Source organism: Polyodon spathula, chromosome 16 (genome assembly GCF_017654505.1).
Source record: "Polyodon spathula isolate WHYD16114869_AA chromosome 16, ASM1765450v1, whole genome shotgun sequence".
NCBI classification, from domain to species: Eukaryota; Metazoa; Chordata; class Actinopteri; order Acipenseriformes; family Polyodontidae; genus Polyodon; species Polyodon spathula.
Genome location: NC_054549.1, coordinates 25,405,141 through 25,422,185, shown reverse-complemented (window position 1 = coordinate 25,422,185; position 17,045 = coordinate 25,405,141). Strand labels below are relative to the sequence as shown.

Sequence of the window (17,045 nt, the reverse complement as noted above, 5' to 3'; positions counted from 1 at the left end):
TTCATTAAAAGGCTTTAAGTTTTTATTTCAGATATCTAAGATTTCTTTTCAGTTTAAATCTAAAACTATGTTTGACCCCCCTGCTAGTACTAGTTTTTTTTTTTTCCAGTTCGTCTGACAGTTCTCCTCTCTGTACTACTTTGTGCCGGTAGACATCTCCGAGGTGCTGGTACTATTTCCCGGGAAGTTGTGACTTACCCATACTTCAATCAACATGTTATTAAAAAGGTTGAAATTTGAACAATTTCACAACATTTTTTTTACAAATAAAACTGGAGGAGTGATATAGTTTGTTTGTAACCGCATCACAAAAACAAATCAAACAACGAATACGACCCTCCCTTTCAAGCACATGGATTTCTACCGAGCGTAATAGTGCCATCTTAGAAGAGTCCAGAAAAAAAGAAGCCTGGCTCAATCTGCAAAAACGTTTGCAAAACTTGATCATTTTCTAGGTCAGTAGTTCAGAAATGTTTACGATACTTACAAAGTGTTTTTCTTTCATGTTTAAAATTTTTATTTACTGTAGCTAACTTGAATAGGCTTTAATTGTCGTTATCCTTATTTTACCACAACAAAACCAACAGGTTTTTAAAGTTGCCCCTAAACTGAATGAAATGAATCAGTTAATTAAGTGTTAAACCTTTGCTAAATTGATACTGCTGCTTAATTATTGCGAGACAGCATGAAGATACAATAGTCTTTTATGAAACTCCAACACTAAAATGCATCTTAAATATATATTCTTTCATTATGTATTTTATATCGCAGATCAGATATAGAAAAACACACAAACACAACTAGAGAGATATTTGCTACAACTTTTCAAAAAAAAAAAAAAAAAAAAAAAAAAAAAAACCTGTCTTCCTGTTTCCTAGCAGCCAGTGGCAGCGTAGACAAGATCCTAACACTAAAACATTATTAAACTGAAGTGAGGAAGAGTTTTCATTGAAATAACACTGGGGAACCTGCACAGTATTTGCTGATTTTTTTGCAGATTTTGGCTTCTGAAAGTTGGTAGCTTTATCCATACATGCAAACAGCCACTTTGAGTGTATATGTTACATGTGGGAACAAGATTTCTGTGTTTAGTTTATGTTAAACTGAGCAGAATATATGCTATTAAAATTGAACAAAAACAGTCCAATGGATTAGCGGTAAAAGCCAATGTCTGGTTTGAGCCCTGCAGGCTCGAATCTACAGCTCTGGACAAACTTTTGCATCACCCTATGCAATTTTGCTTCATATAGTCGAATGAAACCTGCTGAATGTTACATTAACATATTGAATTGCATACCGCTTTGTACTTTTCCCATAATACTTCCGATAGACTGTTGCGATATAATTTTGTAGGTTATTTGATTACATGATAAATAAAAGATCTAAATTATATTCATATATTTTTAATGTTTTTAATTAATGTCTCAATCCTAAAACTCCAGACTCTAAACAGCATTTTCTAGATCAATAAATTGTTATTAAGTTAAACTGTGTTGTTTCTTTCTGTGGTCAGTAGATAGGTTGATATATGAATCCTACACTTTGGCCTTGACTTAAGTTTGGTGGCCTCGGTGCCCTCTACAAATGCATTGAACTGAAGGCCATTTTGGCTTTGCCCATTTTGTTGCCAATTTGGAGCTCTGTGTGTATGTATGTATGTATAAAACTTACTATTTTAATAATTAGCCAAAACTTTTGTCTTGCACCTTCTTCAGATAGCAAGAAACAGTACGTGGGTAAAACCACCAATGACCTGCACTCTCGTTTCAGAAACCATAAGTCTGCCATAACTACCAAAAAGATTACTCAACCTGCTGCGAAGCTCTTTACCTCTCAAAACGTCAGCCTTGCTGACATGATTCTCCCAATACAAAAACTGTACAATCCTAACATGTTAGACAAACAGGAAAACTTGAGGCTTTATTTCCTCCATGGACTGAACCTGGAAGACAATGCCTCCTGAAATGGATTTCCAATTCTAAAAGAACTGTCTATGTCATAATGTTCTTAAAACATTCATCAGTACGTCTACCTTAAGTCTACCTAGTTATTTCTACCATGCTATCTGAAGAAGGCGTACGCTGAAATGCTGTAGCTAATTATTCAAATTATTGAATACCTCTTTGTTGTACCTATGTAGCTAATGGGAGTGCAAAGCAGGTATGCTTTATGGATTTGTAAGCTACAATCCCTTTAAATGCGGTGTCACTTACTGGTGAGGTTTCAGTGTACCCATCCTCCCCAGTGTTGTGTGCTGGGAAGTCTCCTTGCCAGATATTGGCATAATGCTGGTCTTTAGGAAGGAGTTTGTTGCCCCATGGGAACAGTCTGTGAAAGAAAGAATGAAAAGTTTATATCAAGACCCACTGCCAAGCTCTCGGATTGCCATTCACCCAGTGAGTGAGTCCTCATCAAATACAGGTCTAATTTTAGGTTTTTCTGAAGGAGTTAAGTGAGTGCAGCTAATTCCATCAATGCTTTACTCTTCCATTAGCTACACATGTCTCAATTGTGCAGTTTTTAAATAAACCTCTAACAAGCACCCAATAGGTAGAATATAATAATGTTCTTGCAGTTGAAAACTTTTTTTTTTTCACCCCTAGACAATATTAAATATGCATTTGGCATTCACTGTAATTCATGGCTGTCTTGCAACAGTGTTACCACCAAGACATTTTCTGTATTCAACTGCTTCACAAAGCTATTTTTACATTTCCTGCAGTGCCTATGCAAATTTAAAAGAACAGTAAAGATGAAACTTGTTTTAGGGAGTAAAAGACCATAAGGCAGGCCCTTGTCCTTTCAACTGAACCGATAATTCAGTACAGCAGTATAAATGACAGCGCCCCAGGACAGGAAAATAATCTTCCAAACAGCTTTTAAAACACTCAATGTGGAAGCTAATTGCCATTGATAGGCACTCAATTAGAAACAGGGTTATGAATGTATTTATTGGACACATGCTGATAAATATTTCTTAAAGACAATACAAGTACGTGGCACGCCCTAAGTTAATATCTCATTTTTTAAAAGCTGACTTCTGGTTTTAATAAAGCCATAGTGAGAAGGGGCTAACAAGCCACCAACACCTTCATGGACTGCACGGTATATAATTAAAACAGGAGCGTCCAAAGTGAGTTCACAAAGCGCTATTAAATCAACATTTCCTGAAGAAGGGAATCAGCACTGATATTAAAGACTGAAATGGTACTAAATGCCAAAGCAAGGTCTCTAAAAAAATAAAAACCACTGCCTCTTTCTGGCTGTTTTGATGTAGTTGGAAAGTTGTAATCTTGTGAGATGCCATTGTGAATCTGGTATAAAACACAGGGAACTGCAATGTCCGACTAACAGTCTTCTTAAAAAAAAAAAAAAAAAAAAAAAAAAACAAAAAAAAACATTGATGAATATAGTATATATATATATATATATATATATATATATATATATATATATATATATATATAGAGAGAGAGAGAGAGAGAGAGAGAGAGAGAGAGAGAGAGAGAGACAGAGAGATATATGAATTACATAAAAGTATGTAGGTGTAAATGCATTGTGCCCCCAATTACAGCTAAAATGATGTATGTATTATTGAATATTAGAGGAGAACCTTCCAATGTTCCTGTCTGACAAGTACATCAGAGGAGTGCTTAGTGTCAAACTGAAATGCCACATCAGAATATCAGAATATCCAGCACACTGCAGTAAACAATTTTGTTAAGATGAAATTTCAGAGAACAAATAATATGAAGTACTATATCTTTAGCCTCCATCTAGGGACAATCCATGTAATTGTAGCTAACAAAATAATTCTATAAATCGTATCCATTTTGCACTTCCATTAGCCACATAGATATGAAATGAGCAGTTTAAATAGAAATACATTTTATAGTTTTATTTACAAACAGGAGTCTGGCACTACACTGGGGTAAAGAACAATCCCAGTTTCTAAGGAGATTGATTGTGGCATTTTGATCCATTACACTTTAAAGCAGTGCAAAACAAGGTTTTAAAATCAAACATTGTATCAGCATGAGCAATATTGTCATTGGTCCTCCTTTTCCTTTGTGGAAGATCTTCTGGTTCTTTGTTTGTACTTTATGTTTCAATTTGCAGATATTTCAAAACCGCACTGTGAAAGCTGCTCCTGCCTCCCTGCACCAGATCACACCGTGTGCTGCACAGTGAGTAAGAAAATTGATTTTAAAACTGCCCATCTGAAGTAGCTTCAAATTAACCCCTTTGCAGCCTCTATTGGCTATGTTCGATACCCCCTGTAGTCTTAGGGTAGCTGCCATCGGCCATGTCTCAAATCATTTTTATTTATTTTTTAATTTTTTTTACTTATTGGTTGGCAATTATTTTTATTGTTTTCTTCCCAGTTAAGTAATCTCCAATTTTTTTTGTCTGAGCTCCAGTCCCCTACCTGTTCTCCAGTCCTGCCCTACAGGCATATTCCCACTCAGCCTCTGTGGGCAGACGTTTTTTCGCCCAGGCACAGTATGCCACTGCATCGTTCCAGGACACGTGCAAAACAGGGTGCTATTTCCAGTGCTTCAGACTACATCAGATAAGTCTACCATGAAACATGTCTGTATTAGGACTGTATTGAAGACAGAAAGCTGGTGACAGATCCCTGTGGCTTCTCAAGTGCAATAAACTCACTACAACAAAAGATATTATTGAACTAGAGAAGGTACAGGGACAGTCAACCAGGCTAATCCCAGCACTTAAATAGAGTTTTCATGTAACACAGGCCTTACATAAAAAGATTGCGTGAGGGAGCACTGTTAAAACGTTAGTGGTTGCAGCTAACACAAAATCAATACTTAAATCATACACAGAGTGCAGTTCCATTTGTTACCAAGGTCTCAAATGTATACAGTATAATTGCATGTATCTGAAATTCTCCATTCCCATGCCTCTCTCTCAGAAGCCTGTTACTGCTTCAATTTCTAAATCATTTTGTCTCAGCAGTGTCTTCTGGGTCAAAGCATGTTCCTGGCTAAAAGCATGTCAGTCAATAGGGAAGGAACCCAATTTGTGAATGGCAGGAAGATGCCATTGAAGGGGTGGGTGGACAATTCACCTCTCCAGGAGAGATAACCAAGAAAGAGCAACACTTGCAAAGATTTACCAAATGGAGTCCTAGATATTCAGTTTGTAAGTGTAAAATCCATGTTTACTATATCATTTTTTTTTCCCCTCCAAATTAGCATGCAAGACCAGAATAGTACTGGAAGTGCACAACAGGCAGGCTTTGTCGAATTATTTTCATAAACTGCAAACACTTTGAAAGAACAGAAAACACTTCCAAAATGGGAAAGGCATTTAACCGGTGCGTGTGGGTTAGGGTTAGGGTGAGGACCAGCGATACACACATCTCTAAAACAGATAAAACATGTAAGAAGTTGTGGTGTTGCCTACCTATCTGCAAGGCTCGAATCAGGACCTTCAGGTTGTCTCCAGTTGGCTTCTTTCACTGGCATCCACCAGGGAGCAGCGGCAACCTTCAAAACAATAAACAATACAGAGTGTTTAATACCTCTGACAGCAGGTCATTAACACAGTACTCGAATCAGCTGTGAAAATGTGAGATGGGAAAAATGTTAATCCAGTTCATGCTCCCTCTTGCAGCAATGCTTTGACAGAAACAACATATTGTGGAAATAAAAAGTAAGAGCCAGCATCGCTTTGGATCAGGTTTCCCTTTGCCTTGCTGTCAATAATGTACACTGCTGTACAGTCGATAGTGCTGAGGCTTACATATATAAAGGCATCTTGGCTAATTAACCTTACACACATTAAAGGAGTAATTGTAATAAGAGCTGCTCAGAATGATCTGGAAAAGGAACAGTTACAAGTTCTTAACTTACTTAGGGCTATATTTTCAAAACATTTACTCCAGTCTTTAATTATCTTCCACTTTTTGAAAGTGGTAAAACGCTTGTCCATTTTACAAATTTAGAAAATTACTAATTCAAGTCCTCGTCATTTTTTTTTTATTTTGTTACAAAAAATAGGAGTCATTCATTCAGGCCAAACTGGTTTCATCCCTCATCGCTTTAGCACAGATAATCTTAGGCGTTTAATCAATCTGCAGTGGGTGGTGCATGATTCACCTTCTCCAGTAATATCTTTGTCACTGATGCAGAGACAGCATCTGATTGTGTTGAATGGAGATACTTACAGGTTGCCTTTACTTATTTTGGCTTTGGTGAAGGCTTCATTAAATGGATCACTACATTATACAGCTCTCCTTCTGCCTCTGTCCTCACTGTCCTCATTGCTGCAGACTACTGACATGTTTTCTGCCTTTTCTGGCTATAGGATAAACTGGGGCAAGTCTGATGCTCTCCCGCTGTCTGGTTACTGCCCCTCCTCATTGTTCTCTAAATTGAGTTTTAAGCAGTCTCCTCAGGGCATTCGGTATTTGGGTATTTTAATTACTTCTAACTACAAAGACACTGTTTCTGAAAATGACTTTTCAAGATGGTCGAAAAATGTATCTTTCATTATGGGGTAAGATAAATTCTATGAACATGATGATAGCACCTGTTTTAGCTGTCATGTGAAACAGATTAACATTTGGAGACCTGGATTGGGGAGGGGTGGGTGAGACCTGATTGGTGTGATATGGAGGTAGAGGCAGAAGGTGGGATTCCCCCTTGGTCGTGGACTTTCCAGGTCTTACAATTACTGCCACTCAGGAGGCTTGGTCCAAATTACTTGAAGCAGGTCACTGGGAATATTGCAAATCACCACAGGCTCCAATATGGCACAATACGGATATTCGGATAGGTGGTAAAACAATTTTCTGGGAACAGTGGAATAGGGCGGATATTAGATCATACAAAATGTTTTTTTTTAAGTTTTGTACAGGTATCAGAGAAATATGGTCCACCACAATCGCAATTTTTGAGACACCTTCAAATACAGAGTGCTCTTTCAAAGTGGTTAGGGCGACCCCTCACATGCCCAGCAGATAACCCAGTGGAACAGCGTTTCAATAGACAGCAGGGTAGAAAAGGACTGGCCCCTAAAGTGTATGCTATTTAACTAGATCAAACCCCTGACCCCTTAATCAAAGTGAAACATCAATGGGAATCACAATTGGAAACAGAAATCTCCCAGAAAGAATGTAATGGTGATGTAGGGTCAATTACACACATCATATGGACAAGTCCTGTATTAACTAACTGGTAGCAATTTATTTCACAGATCACATTTGAAGTTCTAGAAAAGTAGTTTCCTCTTTCTCCAAAGCTTATCATGTTGGGGTCAACACCTGACTTAGCTCAGCTAACACATTTTCAAATAAGGTGGATTTTATGGGCAATTACCGCAGCTAAACATTTATTCTGAGACGATGGAAGAGTGATTCAGTACCTACACTTCAGGATTGGGCTCTAGATATCTGCCAACTTTCCAGTTTTGAAAAAATAATGTACTCTTTGTTAAATAAAATACCCACATTTGAATATGTTTGGGGCCCCTCCTTACACTGGGCATTCAAAACACATTAAGTATACTACAGTACCCTTCTTCGATACAGTACTAGGGGTCAGGGGTGACCTTTGTCATGGACCCTGCTCTCTGGTTGCAGTTTTCTATCCTCCTGTATAACTGCTTATTGTACTTCCTCTTTTATGATGTGCTTTTTTTCTAACTATTATTCAATATGTATTTATTAGTTTATGTAATTGTTTGTGTCCTTGTATTGTGTGTTATATTTATTTTCCTATGTTGATCTGGATTTTGTGTGTGATTATTGTTATAAAAAATTATCTGGAAAATCAATACAAAATTTGCATTTAAAAAAATAAAAATAAAATAGGAGTTAATTAAAGAATGGAGAATACACTTTTAAAATATGGCCCCTACTCTTTGATGAAAGGTGAGAAATTCAATTTGGTTACCACTTCATTAACTGGCTTGGCGGATTGAATCCAGACAAGCATCCTTACAAAAAGAATGCAGGAGATCCCCCTAACAGCATTCCAGAAGACGAGCAGCCCTGTCTTTCCTGGTAGCTGTCTGTAGGGGTGGGCCTGTGAAGCAGTGCTCTCCTCTCACACTTCTGCTGGCTTGGAGAGGGGAGCTTTTCCTGGAATGCTGTGCCTCCTGTTCAGAATTCCTGACCCCACAGTTTGTTTATGCTGGAGCTGTTAAACTGAATCTCATTTTACAAGCTCTTTGCAGCCCCTAGCGCAAAAGCTACCTTGGTTGGTTTTGGTTATCAAATATGCAGACCTCAAAATTCTATAGCACACACTCCAGGAACATCTAACAAAATAGAAAGTCCACATGACAAAACCACCATTCAATTCTCAAGACCAAGGACTAAAGGCCAGGACTGAGGTGTGCTTTGTCATCGGCACAAAACTGAATAAAACATTCTTACAGCAATCAGGCTTGGGGATTTTGTAGCTCTAAAAGTGCTTTTGAAAAAATGGATCCAAGCAAAAATACTATTTGTGCGACACAGTACTGAGCTTATTTCACAACCACAGACATTCCAGAAGTTTTATTGAACTGTCTCTACTATCACCCACTAACCACAAGTAGGTGGACTGGGTATTTATGTCACTGTCACTTCAGTTACAGCCTACATAACTTGTGGCTTTGCTGAAAGAAAAGCAGCATATCAAACCTCAAACTATCTGCTATTAACAACCATAAAGAAGTCCAGTGTGACATCCATTTGAGAAAACACAAACATCAATTTTGTAAGAACAGCCACCATTAGAGGGCAAAACTACAGGTTGATTTGTCAGGAGGAAGCATGAGCTGGACACACTGCAATGGTTAAAAGAAAGAAAAAAAATCCACCTGGTGAGTGTTTCAGAGTAAAAAAAAAAATTCCCTAGTTTATTTACATGTGAATTAAATATCCAAACTATTGGGAAAATGTTGAAAGAAAATGATAACAACACGGTACGGCAAAGCTAAAGTTTGCTGTAAATACTGCAAGGGGGTTCTGTCACACTTTAGGGGCTGTGTATGCTGCCACCGAACTGAAACCATTTTTTTTCATGTCATGGTTTCCCTCTGCCATCTCACTAGCATACACATCTAGTTATTTCCGGTATTTGACAGAAAGAAGCCTACAGTTTAAAATAAACATCTTAAAAGAAAGAAGTTAGGTTAACGGGAAGTACCCATACACTGAAAATAAAATCACTCTCACCGAATACAAAGAGACTGCGTTGCCAAAATCGCATGGTTCGAAGAGAATCTTTAGGAGGTAGTGGAGATTTTAGAAGGTGAATATCAAGATTGCTCTTCTAATTAATCCTGCAAAAATGGTATGTTGGGCTCATATGAGACACACCAGTAAAAAACACTATGTGGTATTCCTTATATCCACCAGGGCAGGGGTTTTCTATCTATCTATCTATACATATATATAAAACTGTAGCCCTTCACAATTTTCACTTGACTGAATGGTATCACTGTTGCAATAAAAGGCAGAATACTCTGACTAACACATCCCCCACCCTGTTTAAAATATAATTTGTCATAACAGTTTGGGACTGATAAACTGCTCGTTTGGGACAAAATACCAATCAGTAGGCTTAATTCTTAAAACTTTTAATTACATGCCTTTGGATGCACAGAATTAGAAGGCAGTATTTATGAATCTCTTTGGAAACACTCATATTCGCTTTCTATTCAGCAAAGTTATTATAAATAATACAACAGTCTGCACTGTAAATGTTTATCAAGTTAGCATTTACTTCCCATCTCGGCATAGTTGTGCGCCATTTAAAATCTTTACAATATCAAAAACATTAACCTCAAGATAAAACTATAATAAGCTAACATTAATAAACCTTTTTATTAAAGCCAACACAAAAAGTATCCAAAGGGATTCGGTATAACTATCACTTTTCACTTTCTGTAGTCTCGTGTTTTTCCTTTGTTTTTCTTTTGTAAGTAAGAAATGTGTCAATTTCAAACACCAAAAACAAATTCAACCAGTCGCTATTGCTGTTAATGCAGACAGGCCTAATAAATAAAACAAAAAACGGCAAAACTATGAGTATTGCCATTATTATTAACCAGAGCATTTATACAGTACTTCTAAAAAGATGCCCAAATATTGTGCTTCACTGATTAGTATTCAATTACACAAGTTGAAAACAGCAAAGTTAATGAGCAGCACAGAGCGTTCTCCATAGACAGAATCACCAGAGCCCTGCTTCACCCACCCACATCAGAGTGGAAATCGCACACGTGCACATGATAGATTCCGTGTTTTCTTATCATATGCGGTTCACTTGGAGCTGCTAAACAAAAATCTAATAATTATGCACAGTGGTTTAGAGGCAATATAGAAAACCATAAAAAAAAAAATTCAAGATAATTAAATGAAAATAATTTCACTTTTATTTGTCCCTATGACCCTTAGGAGGTACTCCCGGTTGAAAACCCCTGCACTAGCAGGAAAGAGAGTTGCAGGGACAGGTTCATGCATATACAGTTATGAGTAAATGCAATTTTCCAATATTTTCAAATGACAGGACTGGGACCAGTGTAAATGCAACCTTAGTTATTTAATCTTTTCAGCAAGAAGTAAGTCATGCAGTCAGAGAGCATCTACATCTACATCTACATCTGTCTTGTGGGTTTCAAAGCTGACGTAATCTACACTACCCTCATCCCTAGAATGCATCCCACAGTGATGCTAAAAAATGCACAGCTGCGTGTCGAATAGGTGACGCATACATGCAGTCCAGCAGCTGCTCAGTTACACGTGGAAGACACAGCAACCTCCTGATCTAATGCTGTGGTTACATTGAAAGAAAACAAGCATGTCAGCCACACACATCCCCCGCCACGTCCGTAAATTCCAAAATCAGCAATTTGAAAATGTTGTTGACCATAACATGCAACAGTGTGTATATAACCCAAGATAGCAATGAAGTGTTTAATCAATCTGATCAGTTGTTCTCCAAATACATGCAAAATAACGTTATGTACCCAAGAGTCCCGGCTCAGGTTCGTTTGCGTCTTTTTAAAGTACTGACCCAGACACACAACTGTTTTAGCGCTGTTGTGCACTTTTATTAAATGCAAAAACAAATAAACAAACAAAAACCTAACTCCCCTCGGAGTACTAACTAAACTTTTGGTTTCCCTAACTAAAGGGTTAGGATGGCTAAGCCGTTCTCCCAACAAAACCACTCTTTAATTTCACCAGGCTAAGCAAAGCCTTCACTGGTTTTACTCACAGCACTTCCTCTGCTACCAGCTTCCTGGTGGTCCTCTCTAATGCAGCCTCAAGCTCCTTTTTTATTCTGTGTGGCTGTTCCCAATCAACACCAATTACCTTGTTTGAGACCAGCCATATTCTCACATGTATCCCTGCCAACCACCACCAAAACACACATAAACCTCACATTAATTACAGAATACAGGGTGGGGGGTCTATTTTAATGATCTAAAGAGTGCATATCTAAAAACCACTGCTTTAAAGTTTCTGTATTTTTATTGAATGCAGTAATGTTCATAAATACCCCATGGGGGAAACACCAGCTGGATGCTGTATTTTTTTCTATCCTACAGAGACCCAAAACACTTAAAGAGGGCTTCCACACATGTTTTCTCTCTAGATTCAGCTGGTATATCAGACTGTAACCATTAGCCAGTGGATGTAAGAAACAGCACAGTAGCTCTATGTGGTCTTTCATACTGCTAGATTTCTTAAATCCATTGAGGGAAGTGTTGCAGAGGTTATGGGTTCCTGTGGCAGGGTAGATGAACCCAATTATTATTGATTTATTAAAAAGAGCAAAAATAGTGTTAACTGCCTGTCCAGGACCTCTGCTTACCTGCATGAGAACGCTTTAAACTTTAAAAATTCACCAGGATGTGAGAACTGAAGTCTGTGTGCTGTATGCTTGTTGAATAACTGTACTGTATGTATTGTCTAGTGTTACAGTGCAACAGTGGCACTATTGTGACACTGCAGCTTGCTCTGAATGCGCTGCAGTATCTGGCGTGAGTGTGTCATATTACTGTGTGGGGTGTGAATAACTGAAATGTACTTGATGTTATTCAGTAAGTGTGATCAAAAAGTGTGAAAAGAACATGTTACACATCCTGTAGTTCAGCAGTAGTTAATGTGCAAATTGCAGTGTCCAGTCACTCTTACATCATTAAAGGGGATTTAGTTTCCATTCGCTCTGTAGTTGCACATGTAATTGCAAACAAATAATTATATTATTAAAAAAATGTGTATGGTACTCAAAGCAAGCTCTCAATGTGCATGACTTACTTTCAGGTAATCTGCTACACTTGTACTTGTCCACTATGAAAGGCGCTATATAAAAATTAAGATATTATTATATTATAATATGGGCTAGCATGCCTTTGCATATCAAGCATCTCATGATTGGTTTTTCTTATGGCTGTTTTAAGTGTTTTTGTTCTGTTTGAATGATTATATAATGTTATTTCTGGGCACCTTCTCTTCTCCTTCTATGTGGTATTTTGTGGTAGCAAGCAAATAAAACTTAGTTACAGTAGTAAATAACAACCGTAAAATGAGTTTGATGTCACTAATTTTGTTCCAAAACAGTAAAATATTTTTACAAAGAAAATGGTATTAATAATAACAATAACGCATAACCTGACTATGTTCTCTTTACCTTAATACAGTCACTGCAACAGAAAGATGTAGCATAAAACAGTTAAAGCAGTGAGCCAAAGTGCACAGTATTGGGTATGGTGCAAAACTGATGAAGCATAACATACTCTGGCTGTCTTACCCGATCAGTGCTGAGGTTACTGAACCTCCCCAGAGGTTCTGCTGTCTAGAGAAAGGCTATGGGCTTTTACACTGTGGACAGAAATGGCTACGACTATGCACATTGGTTTACCACAACAATAGTACACTACAAACACTTGGAAACTTCTGACATTTTGGGTCACCTAGCTATAGAGCAAGCAATATACTTTAAATTTAATTGATGTTGAACAACAATCATTATACATTTTAAACAATTGGGAAAATGTATAAAAAATAGCACCCACTCAAATCTCCACAGCAACCGCCTTGTATTGAAATTATACCATCTGTAAATAAAGTAATGACCGATTAATTATTTTCTTTTGCAAATGGTAACCTGGCATGTATTCTGCAGTATATAAATGCTGCCTCTCCCAATCACAAATAATTTTCAGTTGCAAGGGCAGGGGAGGCACTTGGTTTGTAGGTGCTTATGAATCCAATAGTGCAATCTTATTATTTCAATCATCTTAACACAAAAGTGGAGACTCTCTGGAGAGAGACCTAATTATACTCCAACACTGGTATCCAGAGGGACCTGTCTGCTATTAAATTCAAATTACTGTAGACTTACTTATTACTAGCACAGCCACTTTTATCGTATGCCCTCCTTTTCTTCTGTGAAAGACACTTTGGTTATTCAGATACTAAAATTAAGAAATGCCACATAGAAAATGTGGTAGTTTACATACATTGTTGTGAATGGTGCAGGGCAACAAGTTAATGGTGTAGCAGAGTACTGGAGTTTAGACATGATTCGGAGAGCTCTATTGAGGATACAGGGGTGCTTTATAACTCTGACATACTAGAGACTCAAAATCAACCCTGGTGGTGAGCCCCATCCCATTACTCGTAGTTTATTGAGACAGCATATTAATAACAGCAGTTTAATTCTCCATGAATAGGATTAGTAACCAAGTGCTCTTTAACAGGTACCGAAACATTAAAATTTCAATAGCCAGACTGGAAGCTAAAGATCTGGACACGGAAGGCTTTGTTATAATTTAAATTCATGCTAACAGGCATTTAGGTTTTTCTTACTAGTTGATCTTATTAAGAAGCATCTTTATGACTGCTGACTTGCCTATGACAAGAATAGGGAGATGGTATCTGTATGTGTGCGCTGGTGTAGCTCTCCCTGAACTGCCAGTGCCCCTTTGTTGTTTATGTATTGAAAGTTATTTAAAGTTACTCTAAAGTTACTCGGTTTACAGAGCACTGGAGCTCAGCTTTGGTAAGCCTATGGGGTCCCTTTAACCTTTAGGTTGCCAGGCCTATGATTGGACCTTTCAGGAATTGGACCAAATGGGTGGATCCAGAAATTCTCATATTTCACAACAGTGGCGTCCATATTTTCTTGTTCTGACAGGATAACCAATGAAGGGTCACTCACTAAAAACACATCAAGAGGTCAGCATGGACACAGAGAAGAGATTATTAAAAAATGTAGGACATGTTGTAGCAAGCGCATGGCATCTGTTTGCAAGCCATGCTTTTGCACTTCCTGGGTCATTTCACATAGAGGGTGAAATTGTCCCCACCCCTGTCATTAACCAACCGACTGCTTCCCCTACTGCCTGACACACTTTCAGCCACTAACACAATTGCTGGGGTGAAATGACCAAGGAAGTAAAACAGTAACAGGCTTCCTGGAAGGCAAAGCAAGCAAACTGAGAAAAAATGCCATTAAAAATCGAATACACATTTACCATAGGATGTGCATCTTTCATATAACCAACTGCGAGATCTGTGAAGTGACTGCAATAGATTTACTAGAATTATTTTTTATCTTTATGTACTTGTATAAATAGACTGCGTAGAATAGGTTCTTTTTTAGTGCACTGTGATAGAAAGGTGTTTTTGCACTGGTTAGGAAAGCGTTTGATGAATTTCCACATAACATAATAAATAAACAACACAACACACTGTTTACCCTTCTTGATTTGCTGAAAAATTATCTAAATTTTTCCAGTGGTATTTTTCTCTCTGTTAGTAGGTCGCTGAATTCCCAAAGGAAGGGAAACAGAAACTGTGGAGCTAGAAGAGCTAATTTGGGTATGTTTATTTATTTATCAGAAGATGTTTATCCAGGGTAGCCACTGAGCAACAGCGACCATTATAAGAGAGATCCTGGCACTGCGCTGGCTTGGCATGGCACAGAGACCCTGGCACTGCGCTGGCTTTGAATGGCACAAGGGGTCTGGCCTAGAAACTGAGTACTGCACTATGCTTGGCACCCACTCCTATTTTCTGTAGATCAGGTGCCTAAGGTAATTCCAGCTAGAAAATAATTACATAACATAATTACATAACTAATTTGCACTTTTATTAACTAAAAGGATTTTGGAAGAATTGCACGTTATAGCACACGTGCATTTTCATTTTAAAAAACATGGTATCTGGTACTACTTTAGGTTATGCCTCATTCACTGATTGTCTGTTTGCACTCAGCAGTGTCTTCTGGTTCAAAGCATGTTACTGGCTGAAAGCATGTCAGTCAGGGGAAGCAGCTGGTTGGTTAATGACAAAGATTGGGGCTAATTTCACCCTCAAGTGCAACACAAACTGAAAGCGTGGCTTGCTAACAGATTTTAGCTAATAGGCACAAATATGGTGACCCTCATTGTTTTTTTTTCCCCCACTTTTGTACAAATATTAAGTGAAACTCTGCCAAGATTAATTCAAATCGGGGTAATTACCTCTACAGGAATATGTTATACCCTCTAAATTAGCATAATATTTTACTGGCTATTTAGTGTGTTCTTAATCATCATGTACTGCTGTTTCTGCACTAGTAACTACATGGCTTGTTTAAGTCATCAGCATATATTCCTCTGCAATACAAACTATTCCTGGCAATGTGTGTCACTGGGGAAGCAACCAGTGAATAAGATGATAGGTGGTCTTGTTCTCACATTTTCACAGAAAAGATCAATGACATGAACACCCCTTCACTAGCTTTAGCAGGTATTACAGCCATTTTGTTTGTATTTTTGCTGACACACTTAACACTTAAATACTAACTAGGCCAGACAATAGTAATGAAGAACGAATGCATGATACTGGCTCTTTAAAGTTTTCTGAATATGGACCACTGTTCCTAACATATCTTATAAAAACTTAACAACACAGAACAAGTTGTGTGAATAATATTAATAATAAAAAAGATATATTATACTTACAGACTGTGTGATTTTGTTCTTTACTTTTTCACTCAATAGACCTTCAAACACAAAAGAGTCTCCAAACTTTTCTGCCTGGGGAAAAAAATAACAGCTTTACGCAATCGGATTGGAACTATTTTCAATAGTCTCTGACTTTACAATACCTTGCCATGGTATACTGAGATATACAAATATACACTTTGACAAAAACAATCATTACAAGTTCTGCAGATAAGACTGACCAATAAAATTTGTCACAACACAACAGTAATCGCTCTAAGTAAAATACATTTTTGGGACCCTCCACAAAACTAGTTATATGAAAACATTGGTTAACCACCACTATGACTGACTTACTACTGTGGTTGGACAAAGATGCACAACATCATTGTTTTGACTTGTGTAGGACCAACACAGTCAGGCAGGCTTAATTCAACATGTCAAGTCTCTTATAAAAAACATGTTTGTTGCAGTTTTTACATGCTTTCCCCATGATTATACTATGCAATTTGTTTTAGGTACCATGCTTTGCCATGCTTTTTTAATATGCTTTACTATACCTTTCTGTGCTTTATGCTTATATATGCTTTACCATGCTTTCACTCTGCTTTATAACCGGTTTCCAAGGTAAATAAAAATCAGTTGTTCTGGGCGGATACGTTTAGACAGGTGGGCAAAAGAAGTGTGTTTCTCCTGTTTTGTCCAACCCCTATGTATTTTTCTAAGACATTTTTTACCTTAGGCCATCAATATACCCCCCAAAAATGTTATGAAGATTAGTGGGGGGTGGGGTCACTTCTTACCTATGCTCCCCCTATCTTACTATATAACTTGGTAGTCCTGAGCATCATCTTCTGGGTGTAAAACACGACACAGATATCCACCACCAGTGGTCCTGTATTCATCTGTCCACAGTACTTTCAGGTATCTTACCTCTGTTACATGACCAGTAGCATTTACAAAGTGCTCAAACTCCAAGTTGCTGACTTCATACATATCAATGTAGAGCTGCTGAATGTGCACGTAGGTATAGCCGGCTCATCTGTCCCCATCATGAACACTCCCCCAGGGATCAGCACCAT

The 17,045-nt window shown here is 37.8% G+C and overlaps 1 protein-coding gene across 1 annotated transcript in view; it reads right to left on the bottom strand.

Moving 5' to 3' along the window:
- LOC121328703 (formylglycine-generating enzyme-like) overlaps positions 1–17,045 on the bottom strand; it is a 39,672-nt gene extending 22,627 nt beyond the window's left edge. Inside the window, 5 exon segments of the mRNA XM_041273676.1 lie at positions 2,214–2,328; positions 5,431–5,513; positions 15,982–16,056; positions 16,897–16,988; positions 16,991–17,045. Of these exon segments, the coding sequence (XP_041129610.1) occupies positions 2,214–2,328; positions 5,431–5,513; positions 15,982–16,056; positions 16,897–16,988; positions 16,991–17,045 (420 nt within the window).